Source organism: Natator depressus, chromosome 2 (genome assembly GCF_965152275.1).
Source record: "Natator depressus isolate rNatDep1 chromosome 2, rNatDep2.hap1, whole genome shotgun sequence".
NCBI classification, from domain to species: Eukaryota; Metazoa; Chordata; order Testudines; family Cheloniidae; genus Natator; species Natator depressus.
The window spans coordinates 42,100,761-42,126,439 of record NC_134235.1 but is presented as its reverse complement, the minus strand read 5'-3'; the positions used below and the strand labels follow the sequence as shown (position 1 = coordinate 42,126,439).

At 39.5% G+C, this 25,679-nt stretch overlaps 1 protein-coding gene across 1 annotated transcript in view; it reads left to right on the top strand.

Moving 5' to 3' along the window:
* The window catches only part of DPY19L4 (dpy-19 like 4), a 48,737-nt gene that overhangs the window by 11,245 nt on the left and 11,813 nt on the right, over positions 1–25,679 (top strand). Inside the window, exons 6-17 of the mRNA XM_074944085.1 lie at positions 74–219; positions 2,186–2,309; positions 3,067–3,201; positions 4,631–4,762; positions 4,859–4,957; positions 7,276–7,349; positions 9,405–9,563; positions 11,975–12,094; positions 13,091–13,211; positions 14,506–14,562; positions 17,437–17,519; positions 22,003–22,135. Of these exons, the coding sequence (XP_074800186.1) occupies positions 74–219; positions 2,186–2,309; positions 3,067–3,201; positions 4,631–4,762; positions 4,859–4,957; positions 7,276–7,349; positions 9,405–9,563; positions 11,975–12,094; positions 13,091–13,211; positions 14,506–14,562; positions 17,437–17,519; positions 22,003–22,135 (1,383 nt within the window). The remainder of the gene's footprint in view (positions 1–73; positions 220–2,185; positions 2,310–3,066; positions 3,202–4,630; positions 4,763–4,858; positions 4,958–7,275; positions 7,350–9,404; positions 9,564–11,974; positions 12,095–13,090; positions 13,212–14,505; positions 14,563–17,436; positions 17,520–22,002; positions 22,136–25,679) is intronic.

Genomic DNA, 25,679 nt, shown 5'->3' with positions numbered 1-25,679 from the left:
AGTATATAGTCATAATTTACAGTTTCAGCTCGCAGTTGCTGCTATGTCTCTTCACTTTTATTTGTAATTTCAGGAGGTTATCGAGCCAGTGTATTTCTACATTGGTATTGTTTTTGGACTGCAGGGAATTTATATGGCTGCATTGTTTGTAACCAGTTGGGTTATGAGTGGGACTTGGTTGGCAGGAATGCTGACCGTAGCATGGTTCATTATTAACAGGTAAGAAAAACGCCTTTTATGTAATCTAGTTTGTCAGTAAGACATTTTTAAAATATTCATAGAGCTGGTCAGAACATTTTGGTTGAAATATTTTTTTTAAATGTTGTTTCATTGAAGCTGAAACATTTTATGGAGATATATCGATTTCAAAGTTTTTCATGGGAAGGTTTTTTGAGGTCCAAGATGGATTCCCTGGTCAAAGAGTAAGAGAGAGCAGATGTTTCAACAAAATTCCATTTAGCAAAGACATTTGAAAGGTTTTGTTTTTGTTCCAGTGCGGAAGGAAAACAAATTTCAAAACCTTGAAAATTGCCATGAAATGGAAATCTCATGCTCCGGCCATCTCTAACTGTTTTGGCTGTGGTTCTCTTGCCTTGAACTTCATGCCCAGTGCATTTGTCTTCAAAGCCTCTTGGCTTTCTGAATCTGCTTTCTGTAGCAAAGTAGAATCTCTCTTGTCTAGAAGACCCTGTTATCCAAAGTTGTTGTTTAATGGGTCACTTACCTGAAAACTCCCTTCCCATTATGAACCCCTATAAAAGTATGTTGAAGAGTTTAATGATGTGAACTGGTTCTGAGAATAAACGACTGAGTTTTACTCCTAGCTTTGTCACTGATTTACTGTGCATCTGTGATTTATTATTGGCAGTAAAGCACTTTGAGATTCTTGGAAGGAAAGAGCTATGAAAGTGCAAAGTACTAATGATTTACAGTAGAACCTCGTTTATTCGACCTTCCGTTATCTGGCTCTCAGTACCAACCAACCAGCACACACAGGTCCAGAAGCGGGCAATCTCTTCTGTGGCCGCTAGATGGCACTCTAGCCACACACTTTCCCATTCTCCGGATTATCCGAATTTTGATTATCCAATCTGGACCCGGTCTTAATTAGATTGGGTAAACAGGGTCCTGCTGCATTTAAGTTGAAACTGTTGAAGAGCACCTTCTTTGAGGGAAGGTATAAAGTCATCACTGTTCAGGCTGTGATCAGCAAATAAAAATGATGTTCATTAGGTGGCTGGCTGAAGTACATGAAGTAGAAAAGGAAATAGTAAAGGTGAATAATCCGTATTTTTTCCATGAGCAAGCAAAATTAAACAACTTTGGAAATTGAAAGCAAAAGTAGATACAGCACTCTGAACAGACCACTGTGAGGGTATCTGGAGAACCAAAAATTAGATAGGGGGTAACATTTTTTTCAAAAGCGCCTAAATGATTTAGGCGCCTAAATCCAATTTTCAAAAGTGATTTGGGCACTTTGACGCATACATTTCACTGAAAGTCAGTGAGATGTAGGTTCCTAAGTGGGACTTAGGCACTCATATTATTTAGGCATTTTTGAAAATGTTGCCCTGTGACTCGAGTTGTGTCAAAGCTGTTCAGTCACTATTAATAAGAAAATCCTAATGTTTTTCTGGTCATTGTGCTCCATCAATCAGTAATCTCCGTTTTTGTCTGCCTACTTTTGAGACTTTTACTGACAATCAACTGGTGCTGGATTGCTGTTTGGTAATGTTACATGACTCCTGAGACGTCAGGCAGATATGTTTTAAACAGTTGAGAAAGTACTTGTCTAAAAAGTATACTGTGTAATAGTTGTAAAGAATTTATTCTCTCTGTTATAAACCATACTTCATCTTAATGTGAAAGGCAGCTCTTATGGGCCCTGACCTACAAACCTTAGTCATCTGAGCAGTCCTATTGACTACTCGTATACATAAAATGGTAGAATATTTATAGCTGAATAAAGATTTTGATATCCTCCATTTTGACTATGTTAAACTTGTGACTTTTACCAATAGTAAAATAGATTTTTGTTTCTAGTAAACAGTGCAGTGTATTAAAGCACCAGTAACAGCAATGGTTTGCTAATAAGATATCTGATAACCAGAATTGGTTTCCCATAATATATTTATTCCATAAACAACTTAATAGTTCTGTTTTGTTCTTCTACGCTTTGTTTTAGGACAGATACAACAAGAATTGACTACTCCATTCCTTTAAGGGAAAACTGGGCATTGCCATATTTTGCATGTCAAGTTGCAGCTCTTACAGGCTATTTAAAAAACAACATAAATTCTTCTGCTGAGGTAAAACACAAGTACTTTCTTAACAAAATGCAATTAGTAGTAATGTGCTCCAACGTAGTTACACCATTGTCACCTTATTGTCTTTCTAGGCAGAAAAAGAGGAGAAAAATTAGTTTGCTTTTTTTCAAAGCAGCCATCTGGAGTACACTTGGTACTTTAGTTTCACTGGAAAGTGAATGTTTCCCTGTCCTCTAATGTTACCATGGTGGTTGAGGGGAACAGTATGGGAATCAACCTTACACTAATGCCACCAACTCTTTCACTTCTGAAATTTGTCAAGAGTTGCGTAGGGGTTTTTTTTTTTTTTGGGGGGGTTTTTTTGTTTTGCTTTTGTTTTTAGTTTTTTGGCTGCATAAGGTTATAGAGAATTTGGTTCTTTCCTCACTATTCACTAGTCCCTTGTCTAGGTTGGTGATTTCTTCTGACATGTCTCATATGATTTTGACTGCTTCAGATATGACCTCTTCTCTCCTCACTGAATAAAGACTAAACTGGGCAAAAGAAGAATTCAGCTACCTAAAAACTAGCTACTTATCAATAATATTAAGACCCCTTACCATGCCCACCCCCACCATCCAGTGCAAAGAAAATGAAGCTCCCTTCTGAGAAAATGATGAACTCTTAGTTTAGTATTTTAATTCTCCAAAGAAATAATTTCCATTTACTAGTGAATTGATTTTTGTTTTAATTATCTCACAATTTTTCTTATGGCAGAAATACATGATGATTAAGTTAATGTTCTTTTATGTTTCCCTAGAGGTTTTGCTACCTTTTGGTGAGTGCTTCAACATATACTTTCATGATGATGTGGGAGTACAGTCACTATCTGCTGTTTGTCCAGGCTGTCTCTCTTGTCCTGCTGGACAGCTTTGCCCTTGTGCAGACAGATAAGGTATTATGACTCTTCAAACTATTGACTGTTTGTTGGAAACTTGAATTAAACAACTACAGTAACTGCAATGTTTTGTTTCCACAGACTCCAAAGGGCATAGATTATGTCTGTTTGTGAGTTAGAGCTAAACCTGGAGTCCAGCTAAAGTGCACATAACACTAGTCATAAGAATAAAGTGGCTTTAAGCTTTTACACTCACCTCTTCTGGGGATCAGGGGTTGGCAGGGCCTGGTCTTCTGGCATAGAGCACTTTGTGGCTTAGGAGGACCTGAGGGCTGCTCTAAGACTCAGTAGCTGTAACTCTTTCTCTCCCCCCTTCCCCCCCCCACGCCCTTAAAAAGTTGGGGCCTGAACTGTAGCCATGAATTAGTGTACAGCCACATCTGCTTTGCTCTGTCCGTGTCCTCTTTTCCTTTGTGTGTTGGCAGCAGGGAGGGGAGGTGCCTAGGGGCCTGTCTGCTGGCTCTATGTTACTGAAAACTCACTTTGCACTGAATGATTCTCCCCTATAGTTGGTTAAGCAGCCTTTATGGCTGGATAATGTATGTAAACAGGAGGTTCAGTAGGGGTAATATTTAAAGTTTGGAGCTACTCTGAAAAATGACTGACTATAAACAAGAATAATTGTTTATTTAGGTTCTTGTACTGTACCCCTCAACATGGTTATCTGTGTCCTTCCAGATTTCAAAACAAAACAAAAGTAAACAACCTCACCCTCCCCAAATACTGAGTGACTTACATTAACAAATTAGCTTCCTTTCCATTCCCCCACAGTGGGGAAGTTATGTACACCAACTCTTACATGCTTTAGTCCCAAACGGATGGGCCATATGGCTGGTCTGTTGAAGAAACCACTATATTTTAAAATGCACATAGTAAATTCTTTCACTGTATATTTGCATATACATAAAGAATTGTAAGTATCAGAATTGCTGGACTCTGTTTACACAAAGGTAAGTAATGGTAAGCAAGTTGCAGTACTTACATGTGAACATTCTAAGTAGTGTGACGTGGTAAGGTGATATGCAAGTGAAGTGGAAGAAGAAAAGTATCTCATAAAACATAGCCTTTTAGTCATGCACTTTTACAAATGTGCTAGGGAGTCACTGAGCGATAATCGTGGAACCCCACCAACACTGCTTTTACATAGCTACCTTTCAGAATAGAACTGTACTTTCTGATATCTCTGGATGGGAGGATGGGTGTTTAGCTAAGGTCTGTCTTCTTCAAGATCAGGTTAGCAGGGCAACACTGTTTACATTTTACACTGTACAAGCAATTTTTGCAATGGACAAAGGTGGAACCACTTTTAAAATACTGAATTCTTAGGATTGTGCAGTAAAAAGGTTCACAAGTTTATTTCACTTGTGGTTGTTCCACTGTTTTGTAAACAAGGTATGAACTATAGGTTTTTTGTTTTTCCCAACAGGTGCATGAAGTGTACAAAATCTATCTGTTCTCCCTCTTCCTGGGATATCTCTTACAGTTTGAAAATCCAGCTTTATTAGTATCTCCATTACTAAGCCTCGTAGCAGCTTTAATGCTCTCTAAATGCCTTCAGGTAATTGGGATATTGTTTTCTAATTTGGTATGTAGTTTTTTTTTTGTTTACACTGAACTCCAAATAATACACATTTTAAAATATTTATTTTTGCAGATGAATATGAAAAAGGGCACATTTATTTCAAGGATGCTAAAAATAATGTACTTTTACTTGGTATTTACGATAACAGTGACAATGAATTTCTTACTGAAGGTAAGGTTTACCTTTAGAAAGAGACATTTAATTGGTTGATGCCCTATAGGGAGGGATGCAGTTATGTCTTTATAAAAGTAATCTGAGCAAAAAAAACTTTTCAAATGATGCTTATCCTGTGAAGCTGTTGTTGGACTAGGTTAATGGAAAATGGAAGAATTAAATCTTTAGCCACTTTTGTTTTACAGGGGAAATAGACAACTTAGGGCTGTCAATTATTCAGTTAACTCAAGCAAAACAAATTAACTATATTAAAAAGTCTGATTAATTGCAGTTTTATCTCATTGTTGTTAATAGAATACCAATTTAAATTTATAATAAATATTTGTGGATAATTTTCTACATTTCCAAATATATTGATTACAATTACAACACAGAATACCGAGTGTACAGTGCTCACTTAAAATTATTTTTATTACAAATATTTGTACTGTAAAAAAGATAAACACAATAAATAGTATTTTTCAGTTCACCTCATACAAGCACTGTAGTGCAATCTCTTTATCATGAAAGTGCAACTTACATATGTGCGCGCGCGCACACACACACACACACACAGTATATGTATATAGTTCTTAATTAACAGCACTCAAAAATAAAACAACGTAAAACTTTAGAGCAGTGGTGGGCAATCTGTGGCCCGCGGGCGGTATGCGGCCCGTTGGGGTAATCCACTGGCGGGCTACGAGACAGTTTGTTTACATTGACCACTGCAGGCACGGCCGCCCGCAGCTCCCAGTGGCCGCGGTTCACCGTTTCTGCCCAATGGAAGCTGCAAGTGGCTATGCCTGTAGTGGTCAATGTAAACAAACTGTCTCGTGGCTCACCAGTGGATTACCCTGACGGGCCGCAGGTTCCCCATCACTGCTTTAGAACCTGCAAATCCACTCAGTCCTACTTCTTATTCAGCCACTCGCTAAGACAAACAAGTTTGTTTACATTTACAGGAGATAATGCTGCCTGGTTTTTATTTTCAATGTCATCTGAAGTGAGAACAGGTGTTCGCATTGCATTATTAAGTGAATTGAAAAATACTGTATCTTTTGTTATCTGTTTTTACAATGTAAGTATTTGTAATCAAAAATAATAAAATAAAGTGAGCACTGTACACTTTGTATTCTGTGTTGTAATTGAAATCAATATATTTGGGAATGTAGAAAGATATCCCAAAATATTTATAATAAATTTAAATTGGTATTGTTTAATAGTGTGATTAAAACTGTGATTAATAGTGACTATTTCTTAATCTCTCAATTAATTGCGATTATTTTTTTAATCATTTGACAGCAATAATATAATTGTGAACAAAGTGAAAATATGTAGTTGCCTCATAACTCAAGTATTTTTAATACCTTTTGGGTTGAAACTAAAGCCCCGTCTACTGTGGCATGACTAGAAACAGTCTGTGAATCATATTTTAAATTGTTTAATAAATGTGCTTCAAGCACAATGTCTGTTATGGGTTGGCTGGCCAATGTGAATGGGGCAAACATTCAGATTTTAAAACGATGTTCTAGCCTAGGGAAAAGAGCCCCCAGCCAGGAATAGGTGTGAGACATTTTAAGGTAGACGTTAATTTTCAGTTTCATCTGGAACTCGGGACGGGAGAATCTGTCTTAGTGCCTCTTCTAAGCCAAGGCCTTTTAAAGAAAACTTCCTGCACTCGTTCCCTCCAAAATTCTTCTTGGTTGTATTACTTAAGATAGATTTAAAAAAAAAAAAAAAGTCAATACTCACAAGATTTGTGAGAGAATACTCAAACTCCATCCTTTGCTTGCTGCATTAAGCATGGGTCTTATGCTCTTGGAGCTACAGAAAAAATGGCTGATCTTGTGAAATGCATGAGCTGAATTATCTAGCCAGAACAAAGAGAGTTAATAAAAGAGTGTGAATGTTAAGGGATGTAGTTTTATTTGAAGGTCTCTGAAACACCCACAGCTTTTGGCAAAACCAGGGCCCTGTTGACCAGGGGAGTGTCAATTACCATCCTCTTTGGTTTGCTCTGTGCTGGGATTATACCCAGTTTGCAGCTTTCACCCTGCTGGTAGCTGATCTGGTGGAAGCTGGCTGGAAACTCTTCACTCTTCTCTCCATTTGGAGAACCTGAATGAAGTGAAGAGTATACAACCTTCTGGGAAACACTAAGCAAAATTTATTTAAGTGAGATTTTACTGTATTATGAAATTCTTGAACTGATGACAGCTTTGTTTTAACTATATTTTGAGGGTGTGTTATTCCCTGCACTGTTTTGTAATCTGAAGGAAAAGAAGGCTATGTTACAGGTGCTACTTGGTTATCTTCACTTACTTGTTTTTCAGACATTTGTTCCTCATAAAGAAAATGAGCATGTGTTGAAGTTCCTTGAAGTAAAATTTGGATTAAACACAACTAAGTAAGTTTGAGCTATTTATTTACAGCTGTCTAAAATACATATAATTTTGAAATTACTTTGAGAAATACAAGCATTTAAATGCAGACGCTCCTAACGTTTTGTAGGAGAACTTAGAAAATAATTTTTTACCTTTTTTAAAAAAACAAAACAACAGAAATTTGGCACATAGAGGATGTGCTTGGGTTTCTGGAATTCTGTACCACTTCAGTGCCACTTCCTGCAGCAAGGGTAAAAGTTTCTGGTTTGTTTTTTTTAATATTTAAACTCTGCATACGAGAACCCTGAAAACATCCTACTTCTAACCAATATTTCTAATAATAGTGGGAGGCTAAGATGATGATGGGAAACCATGAAGCTAAATTCATATAGTCTAGAAAAGGGAAGATTCTGGAGAGAGAGAGAGGGCATCAGCAATCAGTATTGTTACCTCAAAAGTATTTTTGTAAGTAAACGGAGGGAATTATTGTAAGACACGGCGCTGTAACCCTTAAGGTGAGAAGAAAATGTTACGGCTGGATATTAACAATGTGTTCTCAACCATAATAATTGGGCAGCAAATTAGAGTACCAGAGCCAGTGACAAAAGCACCATCACTGCAGATATTCTAGAATATCTTAGGTGAGACATAGATAATGATATTGAAATATGCACTTTGTTGGACTGTGGGAGCTCTTAGCACTTGAGGCCAATGTTTAAAAACTCTACAGGAAGTGCTACCGTCTCCACTAAAGTGCACTTGCCTCTGTACAAAATGACTTCACAGCATTTCAGGACAGGAAGTAAAGAATATAATTACACTCAACTGAAATTTCTGGGGGAATTTTAGGAAGGCAGAATGTAATAAGTTTAGCCAAGACACAGCGATTAACACCCCTATTTTTCCTGAAAGCTCCAGAAAGGGTCTTTAATGGCTACATTTTGTCAGGATTTTGGTTTTATCTCAACTAACAGGTGTGTTAGAGATCTGTATATGCGACTTTTTACAGTGATTGGATTATTTCACTTTTAAGACATGGAGTTACTCCCCTTAAATCAGTGATTGAGACAAACTGGATGAGAGTCCTCCTGGATAATTGTGAATCTTCCCTTTAGAATTATGGGAGCTTGATCTGTACTCTCACAATTTCCTGGTCTCTCTTGAGGTTCTCTCAGAAGGCCTGTTAAACTCTCACAATCCATTGCTTCTGGGAACAGCACTGGAAACTGTGGGATAGGTACCAAGATGACAGTGCAGCTAAATTTGTTTAGAACAAAACTAGAGTGGACATGGGATTGCGGCACAAGAGATGTTAAAGTGACTCATCACTAGTGTCCTCTAATGTGGACACAATACACTGTTCATCCTAAAACTGGTTCTGTCCAGATAGGTTGATTGAAAATAGTTTGATTTTCTAGAGTAGATGCAAAAAGAAGAAAAGAGGGAGGAGAAGGAAGTCCTGCTAAAGATACAGGAGAGGAAGACATGGACAAATTCAGTGCATCATTTACATCACCAGTTTTACATTTCAGTAGAGGATATTGATTTCTAGCAATACATAAATTGAAGACCGTACTTTCTCAGTTCTCTCGTTAAATTATTTTGAGAGAGGAAGGAAAGATTGTCAAGTGATTAAGACACAGGGCTGGAACTTGGGAATCCCATGTTCTTTTCTTGGCTCTGCTGTAAGCTGCCTATGTGATCTTCGACAAACTAGCTCAACTTTCAGTTTCCTTCTCTGTGAAATGGGGATAAACACACTTTCTTGCCTCAAAAATAAGTCATTAGGTTTAATTCATTGATATATGTAAAATACTTTGATTCCCCAGAATGAAGTTTTTAGAAGTGGATTTTTCTTTGTATAGAAGTGCTTATAAAATGTTATAACCTGCTCTTTTCAGATCACAGAATATACATTTCAAGGATGAGCTTATGATTTTTTTTTAGAAAGCATGCTTGCAAAACCATTATATATTTGAAAAAAAATTGTTATTGGGGAGGAAATGTATTAATTTGGATTCATTTGAGAAGATTAGCTAACAAATTTCTTTTTATATGTGATATTTCTAACTTACTAGGAACTTTACAGTGAACTGGCTTCTTTGTCAAGAATCCCTTCAGACACCATCTCAAGACTTTTTTTTGCGACTAACTCAGTCATCTCTATTGCCTTTTTATATTTTAGTATTAATTATCTGCCTTTCTTCTGTAACTCAAGTCATTTTTAGGAGAATTGGGTAAGTGGTTTATTTTTTGTCACTTATTTTTTATACAGCTAATTTGAGGATTATTAAATTATATATGAATGGTTAGTTGTAAATCTTCTGATAGACCAGGGTTTAAAACTGTATAAAACATTTATGAATTTAACCATAACTTGACAGCAAATATGAGTGGAAGAGAGCTCCATAGATAATTCCCTGATAGCATATTCTTGTTGCCAGAAGAGAAGAGTCCTGGATCCTTCTAAGAGCTCCTTCTGTGTCAGCCTCTAACTAGTGTGTTTCTGGAAGGGAGAAGAGGGTTTCCCCCCCCCAGCTGCATAGTCTCCTGGCTGCTGCAAGAGGATTTTTGTTTCTCTAGTATTTGTCTCCTCCACAACCTCCTGGCTGCCATGAATAAGGTGGAGGAATGGAGAGGATCTCCAATAGTCGGCCTCTTCTGTGTCTTTTTTGGCCCTGATCTCTTATTAAGAGTGCCTGCGTATTCTGCTGCTGAGAGCCAAACAGTAGAATAAAAGTGTCCTGATTCCTTTGTTTCACTGTGGCCCACAGGATTCTGAGAAGAACCAATGAAACTGACTAGTGTCCTCTTTGAGTTTGTCTTCACTGCCCTATGGTGTGTGTGTGTGTGTGTGATTGCAGCACATGTAGGCATACCTGAGCTTGCTTTGATTGAGATAACTCACTAAAAATAGCAGTGAAATCAGGGCAGCTCAGGCAGTTGCATAGGTTAGCGACCAGACTACAAGGTCGCCTGGTACACACTCAAGTGTCTACCTTATACCACCGCTTGTGCTGCTGCAGCTACACTGCTATTTTTAGTGAGCTTGCTCAATCAAAGCTAACCCAGGTGTGCTTACACATGCTGCAGTCAGATCCCTGGAATACAGTGTAAACATACCCTTAGTTTGAATCTGGTTTTGCTTGGTAAAACTGTGACAAGTATAAGAGGCAATGGAACTGTCTGCAGGCTTAGAATGGCACCACTGCATAGGTCCTAATATAGAATGTTATCTTTGAAACCTTAAGTGCTAGAAAAAGACCTTACTTGTTTCTGAAGAGTTTACATTGTGCTGAATGTAATGAAAGGTGTAGATTCCCTCCTATGCCAGGTCAAGTTTCCCACTTGCGAGGGGTAAAGACGAGAGTGGATTTTTCAGAATCTGTCAGACTTTTAGGAGATGAAGATTATGCCATATTTATTGGACAGTTGTTTCCCCTGTGATTTGTAACAAGTAATCAGCTTTGATGCACGATGATTTTGTCAGTTTTAATTTCCTCATTCTTCAAATTGATTTTCACTTGTAATAATCATGACAAGTTTGTGACAAGCAGTGACTTCAATTTGTCCAACAAAACTTTTTCAAAAAATCTAAAAAAAGTCCAAAAATTAGTTTTTGAATGTGAAGTATTAATAGTCTTAGTTCTCCATTTTGTCACAATGAAGTTTATTATTGTGATGTAGCTTAAAATAATTTTATGATTGAATAAAATCTATTCCTTCCCATTCCACCCCTCACCTTCCTAGTTGGTGAATGGATTTGTTTTATATATGCAAGATAGCAACCTAAATCTGATACTACTAGGATTTGTAATGATGAAATTGAACTGTCCTCCATCCCTTTTTCTGTCCTTAAATTATAGGTGCAGTTACAGGTGATTCTACAGCTTGCAGTTGGACTAATAATATGACAAAGGATGATTTACCTTAAGTACAGCATACTTCAGTGCAGAATAGTTACATGTGTGTGAAGGCTTCTTACTCTTGAATTAGATTCTCCGTTAAAGTTGTTAACACAAATAATAAATATCGTAGTGCCTAGGAGCCCAAGTCATGGACCAAGCCATTGTGCTAGGAGCTAGACAAGCACACAACATAGACCGGGGTAGGCAACCTATGGCACGCGTGCCAAAGGCAGCACACGAGCGGATAGTCAGTGGCGCTCACACTGCCCGGGTCCTGGCCACTGGTCTGGGGGGCTCTGCATTTTAATTTAATTGTAAATGAAGCTTCTTAAACATTTAAAAAACCTTATTTACTTTATATACAACAATAGTTTAGTTATATATTACAGACTTATAGAAAGGGACCTTCTAAAAACATCAAAATGTATTACTGGCACACAAAACCTTAAATTAGAATGAATAAAAGAAGACTCGGCGCTCCACTTCTGAAAGGTTACCGACCCCTGACATAGACAGTCCCTGCCCCCAAAGAGCTTACAATCTAAGTACAAGACAAGAGGCGGAAGATAAATACAGACAGATGGACAGGAGGTACAAGGAAACAATAAGACAATATTGGTCAGCATGATAGATAGTGGTATCAGCACACCAGTGGCCTAGCTGTTGTCAAATTTTTTGTAGGTATCACAACGTGATACCATGTGTGAGATAAATGCTGTTTCATTTTCTTCCAACTGCAGTGGTGAACCACTCAAAGAAAAAATTACACTTGACGATGGCCGAATTGGAGAAAGGCCAGAGATTGCTTATCATGTAATCCACACAATATTAATGGGTTCTCTTGCAATGATGTTGGAAGGGTAAGTTTTATACTGATCTTTCTGTTTTGAAAGTGGCAAAATATTACTAACTTTAGTCACCCTTTTAGAAGTTTTTCAAATTGTCCCCCTCCCACGTTTTTCTCTGAAACCCGTTTGACATACAACACTACTAATTACTCTAGGAAGTAGCTTAGTGAACTTTGACCATATATCTTTTAAAAAAAAAAAAAAAAAAAAAAGACTATGCTTAAGTGTCTTTGGTTTCTTGAACACATTTTCTTAGGTTTGTCCCAGCATAAATCTGAGAAGTTAATTAGAACAAATTTTTAATCACCCCCCTGTTGGTCTTCAAATTCAGCTGCTGTGCTAGCATTCTTTTTAAATTCTGATGTTCCATTGAAATCTTGTGTAACTTTTTGGTGCACTAGGTAGTTCATGGTTAAGGCCGTACTTGAATCGTGGGATGATTGTCCAATAATTGCTGCTGAGTTGCGGACAAGCCATGGAAAATTGCAGGAAAGTAATAATGGACCTATTTGTGGTAATAAGGTCCATTATTACTTTTCCATGATTTTTTGCTGTCAGCAGCCTGGGGCTGAGAGCAGGAGCCTGGGGTTGAGAGCGGAGGCCCCTGCTGTCAGCCGTCCGGGGATCCCACTGTCAAAATTGCAGTGAAAGCCTAATATCGCAGGCACCGCATTTTCCAAAATATTGCAAATTAAGTAGGGCCTTATTAATGGTGTATCATGGAAACTAGAGATGGAAAAGACCTCTACTCCATCTCCTTGTCTGTTTAGGACATCATGAGATGTGTGTTTTGACATGTCAAGCAATAGCAAAGCAGTTTAAAAAGATATTCAGAGCATTTATTCTTATGACACTAGATGTAATGCTGTTTAAACTAGAACAATGGCATTTTCCAGACTGTCAACTGTCATCTCTAAAATAAATTTTAGAGAAGGTGTGTGTTTGTGTCTGGAGCCTGAATACAATCTGTGCAATGTCTCATCTTTGGATTTTTGTGTTGCTTCCCAGCATGAAGTACTTGTGGACTCCCTATATGTGTATGCTTGCTGCATTTGGTGTATGCTCCCCTGAGCTTTGGATGACACTTTTCAAGTGGCTTCGACTGAGAGCTGTACACCCAATATTGCTGGTGAGTCATTGTTACCAGTCATTGTTAGCCATTGTTGGTAGTTATAGCTAATGAGTACATCTCTTTTACAAGTGGTGAGTAATAGAGAATTCTAAAGAAACATCTAAGGGTAGAAAAATAGGGCAACCTGGACAAATGTATATTGAATTGTCAGGAGAGATTGAAAAATTGTCAAACTAAACAATAGCTGGAATCATTCATATAAGATTTGTTGAGACCAATTGTCTGCTCATATTTATGCTACAGCCTCTAAGAGGCATCAGGGTTTAAGAGGGATAAATGCTGCAGTGGGAATCAGGAACACTTCTGTTGTAATCCCAGCTCTACCACTGATGTGATGAGTGGCTTTGAGTAAATCACATCTCTTTTCTGCCACATTTTACCACTCCGTAAAATGGGGATCATATCCAGTTACCTGATTCAAGGGTGTGTTGAGGAATAATTATTTACTGAATGTTTGTACAATGCTTTGGACATGTCACTTGTTATGTAAATACTAAGTAGTAATACTCTGTAAGAATTGCCAAGGCAGTTCTTCCAGTGTAATGTAATTGATACCAGGTTATGTAAGAACATCTATTTTTCTATTTCATGTTTTATTTTATGCATGCAATTAGCTGATCTGCTTCAGTTTTAATTGTCAGTAGATTGCTTTGCATACATTCATTACTAGAAATTACCAAAACAGTGTTGTACTACTCCTTCTTTGCAAGATGAGGTTGATTAGCTGGAATGCTGCTGTGCTGTATAATAAGCTGATCTTTTGAATTAATACTGTGATTCTGAATGAGAGAATAAATAAGGTTAAAGGGAATTGAATTGCACTTCTCATTCTTTCTTTTTTTCTTTGTCTCTTGATCACCTTAGTGAGAGAGACACCTGTTCACTCTTGCTTCCTTCCCCAGCTCAACATTTCATCACTGTTGACGAATAAGCTATTCAGACCCAATACTACTAAAGTTACAATGAGCAAAATTCTGTAGTGTTTCATCAAGTAAAATCCTGTTTGTTCATATTGAGTTTTGCTTGACTAAGAACTGCAGAATTTGTCCAAATGTCATTTAATGTTCATGTCTGAGACTTGTTCTATTACAACTGACAGCTTTTAGATCTGCAGTGTTGTTGTATACGTTTTGGTCCCAGATATTAGAGAGATGAGATCCAATAAAAGATATTATTTTTCCCACCTTGTGTCTCAGCTTTTAGGCAGAAACAGTAAATATCCCAGGTTCCATGTGTGGGGAATAAAGGAGCAATCGGTAATCATTTTATTTATTTTTTTAAAATATTCTAGGCTCTCATTCTGAGTATGGCAGTTCCAAGTATAATAGGTTTCAGCTTGTGGAAAGAGGTAAGAAAAAGAGTATGTTAATTGTTCATTGTAGGCACAGTATAAGTAATGTCTTGCTGGTGAGAAAAGATAGCACCTATGTGAAATAATCAGTAATATCAGACTGTGTGCTCTACTGAACATAGTTCTTTAAAAACAGCAAATAAAATATCATATAGTTGTATGTACAAGAATACATAACAGTTGTGGCTGGTGCAATTAAAAAATGCATTAGTCTTTGGCCAAAGACAAACACCTTCATTTAAATTTTGGATTTATAAAGTAAAGTGATTCTACAGAGAAAATATTGCAAAAGTAAAACACTGGAATGTATTTAAGAGTATGCCTCTCAGTGAAAACATGCATGGGATGACAGTTAGGCAAGTTGGAAATAGAATTACAGAAGGCAGTTGCAAGTGCTTTATTTGAAAAGCTCCTGTCAACAAGAAATGGAATTCTTAGTTTAGAACCTCACATAAAAATATTCTAGATGTTCAAATACTACATTAAAGGATTCCATTTAGGCACTTACATAGATGTGTCCTGGTTTTAAAAAAAAGTTCAGTTCCATATTACAAAAGTTCAGAAAAGCTATTTCTAAATACCTAATTGTTTTAAACAATTTATTTATTTAGGAAGTGTTAAAAGGTTTACAAATCCTTGCCATGTACATATTAAAAAAAAACCCCAATCATTACAATAGTGAGCTTTTGTTAAATAGACATTGTACAGGAATCAGATTGCACTTTTAACGGGTGTTATCATATTACAGAGTGAATAGTTGTTAAAGTTTAAGTTTGTAAATGGCAAAAGTATCTGAAAATTGTAGCTCTTCTCTGTACTGAGATGACATGGACACAAGAACAAATGGTTATAAACTGGTCATCAACGAGTTTAGGCTCAAAATTAGCTGAGGGTTTCTAACGGAGTTCCACAGGTTGACATTGCATTGTATGAAAAAATACTTCTGTTTGTTTTAAACCTGCTGGCTATTAATTTCATTTGATGACACCTAGTTCTTGTGTTATGAAGAGTAAATAACTCTTCCTTATTTACTTTCTCCACACCAGTCATGATTTTATAGACCTCAATCATATCCGCCCTTAGTCATCTCTTTTCCAAAATGAAAAGTTAAGGAGGAGTTAAGTTCTGGAACAGCCCTCTAAGGGAAGCAGGGGGGGCAAAAAGCCTAACTGGTTTCAAGATTGAGCTTGATAAGTTTATGGAGGGAATGGTATGATGGGACTGCCTATAATGGCATGTGGCCCATCGGCGACTGGCAGTAGCAAAAGTCCCCAATGGCCAGAGATGGGACACTAGATAGGGAGGGCTCTGTTACTACAGAGATTTTTTTCCCAGGTATCTGCCTGATGAGTCTTGCCCACATGCTCAGGGTCTAACTGATCACCATATTGGAGTTAGGAAGGAATTTTCCCTTGGGTCAGATTGGCAGAGACCCTAGGGCAGTGGTTCTTAACCGGGGTATGCAGAGGTCTTCCAGGGGGTACTTCAATTAATCTGGATATTTGCCTAGTTTTACTAAAATTTCATACAGACAATGACTTGTTTATAGTGCTCTATATACTGATGTGCAAGTACAGTATTTGTATTCCAATTGATTTATTTTATAATTATATGATAAAAATGAGTAAGCAAGCAATTTTTCTGTAATAGTGTGCTGTGACACTTTGTATTTTTATGTCTGGTTTTGTAAGCAAGTAGTTTTTTTAAGTGAGGTGCAACTTGTGGGTATCCAAGACAAATCAGACTCCTGAAAGGAGTACAGTAGTCCGGAATGGTTGAGAGCCACTTATCTAGGGTTTTTTTGCCTTCCTCTGCACTTGCAGTTTTAAACCAGGGATCACTTGCAGTTTTAAATCAGCATAAATGGTGAATTCTCTGTACCCTGAAGTCTTTAAACCATGATTTGAGGACTTCAGTATCACAGCCAGAGGTTAGGGGTCTATTACAGAAGTGGATGGGTGAGGTTCTGTGGCCTGCAATGTGCAGGATGTCAGACTAGATGATCATAATGGTCCCTTAGTGATTAAGATATAAACATCTGATTCAAATGGTTTATTATTGATGATCTGATACAATGGTATGTATAGCAGTAGAATAAGACTTCCTTTACTCATCTTCTGACTTCACATATGCTGCCAGTGCATTTAGATTGGCTCTCTGAGAAGCCATAATGGCTAAAAAAGGTTGTCAGATATAAATCTATTTGCAGTAAATAAAACTTGTTCAGTTGACTGGGGAATTCTGTACTTCAAATTGTTCTAACAAAACTGTTTTAAGGGTTTGGACACTAGAGGGCTCTATATGTTACAAATCCAGTTTAAGAAGTTTGTGTCATACCATAGAACCGAACTGAAGTAATGGGGAAAAACATTGCAAAATGTTAAAAAGATCCAGATGTTATAGTAATTTTCTCTCAAACTTCCATAATTTTATACTGAGGAGAATTGCATTGAGGTCATTTTGAGGAACAGCAGGATACTTCAACAAAATGCATTATTAGATTAAATTAAATGGTATTGTTAGACCTACTGTTACCCTCCTTAAGAGGGACAACTGCGATTTAGTTTACTATTGTATGCTTCAAGTTACTGTCTCAAAAACCAAAGGGAAAAAGTTTGTGGTTTTTGTTTGTTTTGTTTTTTTTTAATATAAGGGGTCAGATTCACTCCTGGTGTAAATCCTTTGGAGTTAATTTGGACCAAAATATAGAACAGTTTTATTAGACTTTAATTGGTCATCTGTAGCGATATTTCTTTTGTGGCTGTAAAGACTACCGATTACTCTTATTGCTATATTTAAAGTCACAATGTTTATGAGAGATCCCATTGGGCTTACCCTGGTATCTAATAAACTTCTGTTTATTTTCTTCAGTATTTTCCTAGGATAATGACAGAGCTTTCAGAACTGCAAGAATTTTATGACTCAGATACAGTAGAACTCATGATGTGGGTCAAGTAAGTGTGAGTTCCTGGATGCGTCTCTATGTTTTGTTTTTGCTCAGGGCATTTTTGTTTTGAGTAATAATAGCATATTTTATCATAAGACATAAGAACGGCCATTCTGGCTCAGACCAAAGGTCCATCTAGCCCAGTATCCTGTCTTTCGACAGTGGCCAATGCCAGGTGCCCTAGAGGGAATGAACAGAACAGGTAATCACCAAGTGGTCATCCCCTATTACCCATTCCCAGCCCCTGGCAAACAGAGGCTAGGGACACCATCCCTGTGCATCCTAGCTAATAGCCATTGATAGACCTATCCTCCATGAACTTATCTAGTTCTTTTTTTGAACGCTGTTATAGTCTTGGCCTTCACAACATCCTCTGGCAAGGAGTTCCACAGGTTGACACTGCATTGTATGAAAAAATACTTTTGTTTGTTTTAAACCTGCTGGCTATTAATTTCATTTGATGACCCCTAGTTCTTGTGTTATGAAGAGTAAATAACACTTCCTTATTTACTTTCTCCACACCAGTCATGATTTTATAGACCTCAATCATATCCGCCCTTAGTCATCTCTTTTCCAAAATGAAAAGTCCAGTCTTATTAATCTCTTCTCATATGGCAGCCGTTCCATACTCCTAATTATTTTTGTTGCCCTTTTCTGAACCTTTTCCAATTCCAGTATATCTTTTTTTGAGATGGGGCGACTACATCTGCATGCAGTATTCAAGATGTGGGCGTACCATGGATTTATATAGAGGCAATATATTTTTCTGTTGTATTATCTATCCCTTTCCTAATGATTCCCAACATTCTGTTTGCTTTTTTGACTGCCACTGCACACTGAGTGGATGTTTTTAGTGAACTATTCACAATGACTCCAAGATCTTTCTTGAGTGGTAACAGCCAATTTAGACCCCATCATTTTATATGTATTGTTGGGATTATGTTTTCCAATGTGTATTACTTTTCATTTATAAACATTGAATTTCATCTGCCATTTTGTTGCCCTGTCACCCAGGTTGGAGAGATCCTTTTGTAGCTCTTCGCAGTCTGCCTGTGACTTAACTATCTTGAGCAATTTTGTATCATCTGCAAATTTTACCACCTCACTGTTTACCCCTTTTTCCAGATCATTTATGAGTAAATTGAATAGGACTGGTCCCAGTACAGACCCCTGGGGGACACCACTATTTACCTCTCTCCATTCTGAAACTGACCATTTATTCCTACACTTTGTTTCCTATCTTTTAACCAGTTACCTTCCATAAGAGGACCTTCCTCTTATCCCATGACAGCTTACTTTGCCTAAGAGCCTTTGGTGAGGGATCTTGTCAAAGGCTTTCTAAAAATCTAAGTACACCATATCCACTGGATTCCCCTTGTCCACATGTTTGTTGACCACCTCAAAGAATTCTAGTAGATTGGTGAGGCATGATTTCCCTTTACAAAAACCATGTTGAGTCTTCCCCAACAAATTATGTTCATCTATGTGTCTGACAACTTTGTTCTTTACTATAGTTTCAAGCTGTTTGGCCAGTACTGAAGTCAGGCTTATTGACTTGTAATTGTCAGGATCACCTCTAAAGCCCTTTTTAAAAATTGGCATGACATTAGCTGTCCTCCAGTCATTTGATACAGAAGCTGATTTAAATGATAGGTTACAGACTACAGTTATTAATCAAAATCCAGTTATTAATCTGAGTTTTCCCTCCATACTTGATCATGTGGTTTGGGAAGGGAAAGAAGACAGGGATTGTGGACTTGATATTACTTCCATTGAAAGCAGTAGGAACTTGTCATTGATTTCAGTGGGAGCAGAAGCAGCGCCTGCATTATGTGTGACTTGCTTTCATATAATTTAGTTACCAACCTTAATCGCCAAATAAAAGACTTAAGTTAGTGAATGTTATGTTCTTAGTTCTTTACATGCTAATTTTCTAATAGCTATTTGCAAAAAACATTGGTGGAGACACATATCAGGCTTGATCCTGCAAGGTGCATAACCACTTTCATTCTTAGCTGTATCAGGGCCAGGGTGCTCAGCAATTGGCAGAATCAACCCTACTGATGAAGGAAATAAGAGATTTAAGTAAAGCAGTAATGTAATGTAGTTGGTTCAAAACTTCCACTTTGACCAAGAGGCTATGTCAATTCTTGTCCATGGCTAGCTGTGTTGGTCATAACTAAGGCTGTTTTAGTCATGGGTATTTTTAGTAAAGGTCACGGACAGGTCATGAACAGTAAACAAAAATTCATAGCCCGTGACCTGTCCCTGACTTTTACTAAAAATACCTATGACTAAAACTTGGGCGGGGGCCTGCCTGGGGCCCCCGCAGGTGCTGTGGGAGGGCGGCCTGGGTGTTGGGGGTGCGGGGGTGGCAGCATGCGGCCTGGGACCCCTGCTGGTGCTGGGGTGGTCAGGCAGCGGCGTGTGGCCTGGGCCCCCCGCTGGTGCTGGCCGGGGAGGGGAAGGGGAGTTGGTGAGGCCGGCACGCTCCCTACCTGCCTCTGCGCCTCCCCCGCCCAGCAGCAGCAGACTCAGTTTGGGTGTGGGAGGGGGGCAGGGGGTTGGGGCATGGGATGGGGTGAGGCGGGCTCTGGGCAACGCTTACCTGGCTGGGGGGCTCCCCAGAAGTGGTGACATCCCCCTCGCTCCGCTCTGTCCTAGGTGGAGGCATGACCAGGCAGTTCTGCGCACTGCCTCCGCCTGCAGGCACCACCCCCACCCCCCAGCAGCTCCCATTGGCCGCAGTTCCCGGCCAATGTGAGCTGCGAAGCCAGCGTTCTGGGCGGAGGCAGCATGCAGAGCTGCCTGGCCAGGCCTCTGCCTAGCAGCTGAGCGAGGCAGATGTCGCTGCTTCTGGGGAGCCCCCCAGGTAAGCGCCGCCCAGAGCCGGCCTCACCCATCCCGTATGCCAACCTCCTGCCCCCTCCCACACCCAAACTCTGCTGCTGTGGGCATGGTGGCCGGAGACTACCCTGAGCCAGGTGCACTGGCCACCGCAGAAGTCACGGAAAGTCACGGAATCCGTGACCTCTGTGACAAACTCGCAGCCCTAGTTATAACAAATACTGAGAGTACAACTGAATCTTACAGATAAATTATTTTTCCTTCAAGTAAAAGTAAACTCTCTCCCAGTGAGAACTACAGGCCCTATTTGGCCCTCACACAGTCAAACATCTGTTCTGTCGATGCTTCTGGAACTTGTGCCTTTGAGGATAGAATTGGGCCCCCTATGGTCAAATAGTTTAGTGACTTTAACTGTACGTCTTCAGAAAAGACTAGGCTGATAATTATGATGTTCCAACCAATTTCTTCTTTTTGTTAATAGCAGTGTAGGATATTTGTCACCCCTGTGGATCTTTATGGCAGCAAGTGGAACCATGCCAAGTGCTTAATGACTTTTGCATTAGCCTGCATATATTACACATCAATTACGTAATTAATCATGGTGACTTGCTTTGAGATATGCTCAACAAAGGGCAGTCTGACTACCACTTTTTACAGCTGTTGTTTGTATTTTTAATGAACATGGAAGTTTTTCAGTTCATAACTGAATATCTTTATTGGCTTCCGCTGGCGGGCCATGAGATAGTTTGTTTATATTGATCAACTGCAGGCACGTGCCTGCGGACGGTCAATGTAAACAAACTGTCTCGCAGGCCACAGGTTGTCCACCACTGAACTAGAGCCTGTTAAATATTTGTCTCACCTTTTTTGATAGTCAAGATGTCTAAACACATATATGTCTTTTACCAGTACATCTTCAAATAAAATAAAACCTTGCCAGGGCAGAACATATGATAAAATGAATCTGATTATTTAAAAATATTTGTTATGTGGTGGGACTTGCAGGAGCTTTTAATTGCTTTTTGTTGAGAGGTAGGTAAAATAACTGAGACATAGTTCAGAAGCTATACTCAGAAAATATCTTTATTTAAAAATTTCTATTTCTTTTATAGAAGCTCTGCTAGGTGTATATAAATATGTAGCATCTCTTTTCTTGTTCTGTGGTTTCCATTTTTTCTATAGTTATTGCCACTTTTCTTTTCCTCCTTCACCTTCCACCCATTCCTGTGTGTGCTACTTGGCATTCTCCTCTCAGCCCAAAAGACAAGGATCCCAGTCCCTTCAGGACCAAGTGCTGTTTCATGGATTAAACAATGCAGAAGTGAATGGCAGTTAGCCAACCCTTCTCTCCACTCTCTTCATCAGGAGGCCTTCTTTATCAGCTCATGCTCCTAATAGGCTTGGGCTTCCACCTAGCAATGCAAAGGACTTTGATCATGCTACTAGGCCACTTCATAGCTGATTGCTAAGAAGAGTAGTTTCAGTTAAATGTGTAGTTAGATGCATAATGGTATCTTCATGAGCTGGAATTTTTACCTTAGCAGATTATAAGATTCACTTGGGTGTTAGAATTGATATAAAATATTGTTTTAGAAAATATGTCCTTGTACTCAAATGCATGAAGTGATATTGTTTTTTTGTAGAAGACAGGCTCCTGTTGCTGCTGTGTTTGCTGGAAGTCCACAGCTAATGGGTATGATTAAGCTGTGTACTGGATGGATGGTGACAAGTCTACCTTTATATGATGATGATGATCTTCTACAAAGAAATGAGAATGTGAGTATCTGATTCCAAAAATGTATTGTGGTATCAGTGATTCATTCTTCATTCGTTATGTGGAAAATGAGTTGAGGTGCTTGATATGTGTAGGAGCACTGAAAATTATACATGCCAAAGAAGATAAGTGAAGGGCACCTGATAGTCTTGTGGAGTTGGAGTTCCAACATGGGATCCAAGTTCAGGTCTCCATGTCCCTTGTTTCCCGGACCACCTGGGGTGAGGAATTTTTATTACTTATTTATGCCAGTGCCCACCATGTGGTAGGTGCTTTATAGACACTAAAGAACAATGGAGTTTATATTCTAAGGATAGACAAGTACCCAGAGGTTGGGGAAGGGTAACAATAATAGATTATATACATGCAGCATGATTCACCATAAGCAACATGGCAGAAGTGGGTTTTAAGAGGGACATGATGGGAGAGTTGTGGACTTGCTGATGAGCTCAGGGAGGTTTTGCCATGCATAGAAGACTTTGTGGAAGAAGGCACAAAGTGATTGTATGAGAAGCTGGCAAATGGGTGGGAACACTGATTGAAGGGCATCGGTGGCCAATGTGAAGTATGACGAAATAAGATAAGTAAAGAGGGACAGAGTTTTATGGAGCTGTGAAGGTGGTGTCAGAAACCTTAAGTTTGACATAAGAGTGGCTGGAGAACAAGAAGAGAGATTGAAAAAGCATGATCATATTAGTGGGCAAGAAAGATAAATTTAGTGACTGCATTTTGTCTGGATTGAAGAGCAATGTATATGTTTGAGAAACCAAGAGGAGGATGTTGCAGTAGTCAAGGCAGGATATAATGAGGTCCAGAATGAGAGATTTGGCTGTGGAGATGGAAAGAAAAGGACAGATCTTGGGCATATTAAGAGGAATGCTTAAAAGAAGTTGCAGGACTCGCATAATGCCTGGATGTGTGGGATGAGGAAGAGGGAAGAGTCAAAATAAACCTCTGTGCATCAAGTTGGACCCCACTGGTATAATTGCTCAAAAGTCCTCCCGTGAATGGGTACATAGGAGTGCAAAATAATATTAACTCATTTCCAAAACGGTAAAAATCACACTCTTTGTATACTGGTATTGTGTGTGTGTGTGTGTGTGTATATGTATGTGGTATCTCTGGTTATTTGGTAAATTCAAGGTAGGCCAAATTCTTGGGACCCATTTAATTTAGATTATAGTGATTTAATTTTTTCTGCACCTATATAGGATTCAGAGTAGCAGCCATGTTAGTCTGTATTCGCAAAAAGAAAAAGAGTACTTGTGGCTCCTTAGAGACGAACAAATTTATTTGAGCATAAGCTTTCGTGAGCTACGGCTCACTTCATCGGATGCATTTGAGCTGTAGCTCACGAAAGCTTATGCTCAAATAAATTTGTTCGTCTCTAAGGTGCCACAAGTCCTCCTTTTCTTTATGTAGGATTATAATTTTTCCCCATGTAGAATCATTTAATATTCAGACCCAGTAAAGTCACTGAATTTAGCACAATTTCTAGTATTGTAGTATACAGTGTGTCCTCATTTATGTATTCATCTCTGTGTCCCATGAATTAATTTCCCTTGATTGTAAGAGAGGTTTTTTGGATCATTATAAAAATGCAGAAGTGAAGAGCTAACTTTCTGGGTTATGACATGGTTCTGGGCTACCAGTTGAACTCATGGGCAGGTATAGACCTGGATCACTGGAGTCTGAGACAAACATCTTTCAATGAAGAGATTATAGGATGTTTTGCTACTTAACTGAACCATGGAGAAGAACTGACATCTACTTTGACCATCCGTGTTGGAATTGGACCAGGAATCCGTGTTGGAATTGGAATCCAGGACCCCAAGGATACTATATAAACAATTGGCTTCGGAATAGTGAGACATTGGTAGGCCTGAATGACACTAGAAATCATTTCATTGCCAGACAGTCTTGTTTGAGAATCCAATTTATTTTTTTGTTGTAGAGTTAAGAGTGATTGAGGAGAGATAATTTCTTATTTTACTGGGTTTAACGCCTTGACACTGTTACCTTCTGTCTTCTCACTATCGGTAAATCCTGAGGGTATGTTTACACTGCAAATGGCAAAGCAGCACAGCTACAGCTATGCCACTGTAGTGTAGACCCTTGCTACAGCGACAGCAGGGGTTTTTCCGTCACTATAGTAAATCCACCCCCCTGTGAGATGACGGTTCAGAATTCTTCTGTCGACCTACTGGTGTCTACACCATGTCTCTGAGGGGTGTGAAATTTTCACACCTGAGAGTGATGTAGCTAGGTCGACCTAAGTTTTTTGATGTAGACCAGGCCTGAGTCTCAGCACAACTTTAGAAACTGCATTTTCCAGCAGTGGTATTTTTTGAACAGGAATCGACTGCCTCACATTATGACTTTAGATGCCCTTTGGCTTATTTTTCCTTCCATTCCTCTCTTGCCTGTTGATCTCCAATGAGTTGTTTTTCCTGACATCAAAAAAACAGAATCTAAGCAGACGTTTCCAAAGTCTTTAGCAGAGCACTTCCGTAGTAGTGGTCAGTAGCTGGTGCAGAATATCAGTGAACCCATGAAAGGTAAAAAAGTGTTCCAAGTTTTTTGTTTAGAAGGACTTGTCCGATCACCTGCTATTACCACAGGGACTACTCTGCAAGGAAATTGAGATCATTCCCTGTCTGAGGGTGATGCAAAAGCAGGGGTGGGCAAACTTTTTGGCCCGAGGGCCACATCGAGGTTGCAAAATTGTATGGAGAGCTGGGTAGGGAAGGCTGTGCCTCCCCAAACAGCCTGGCCTCTACCCCCTATCCAACCCCCTCCCACTTCCTGCCCCCCCTGGGATCCCACCTGCTATCCAACCTCCCCCCGTCCCCCTCCTGTCCCCTGACTGCCCATACCCCTATCCACGCCCCTGCCCCCTGACTGCCCCCCCAGGACCCCACCCCCTATCCAACCCCCCCGCTCCCTGTTCCCTGACTGCCCCAACCCCTATCCACACCCCGCCCCGATAGGCCCCCCCAGGACCCCCACGGTTATCCAACCCCCCCTGCTCCCTGTCGTCATCCCCCAGGACCCTTATCAAACCCCCTGACCCCCTTACCATGCCACTCAGAGCAGCATGTCTGGCAGCTGCGCCACCTGGCTGCAGCCAGACATACTGCTGCGCTGCCCTGCAGGAGCTCACAGCCCTGCCGCCCAGAGTGCTGGCAGCGCGGTGGCGTGGCTGTGGGGCAGGGGGAACAGCAGGGGAGGGGCCGAGGGCTAGCATCCCCAGTCAGGAGCTCAGGGGCCAGGCAGGACGGTCCTGCGGGCCGGATGTGGCCCACGGGCCATAGTTTGCCCACCTCTGTGCAAAAGTATAGTAGGAGAGTAGTAGTGTCTCATCACTCTCTAGGAACTCACCAGCTGACTTCAGAAGCATGTGATGGATTCCAGAGTGAACCATATGTCTTCTCCTTCATTAGAAGAATATTCAGCCCAACTGGGAAGAAGAAGGAATTAAGTGTATTTGAGTTGGGGTGGGAGGATGGGCAGAGCTGGGAGCAGAGTGGAAATAGATTTTCAAAG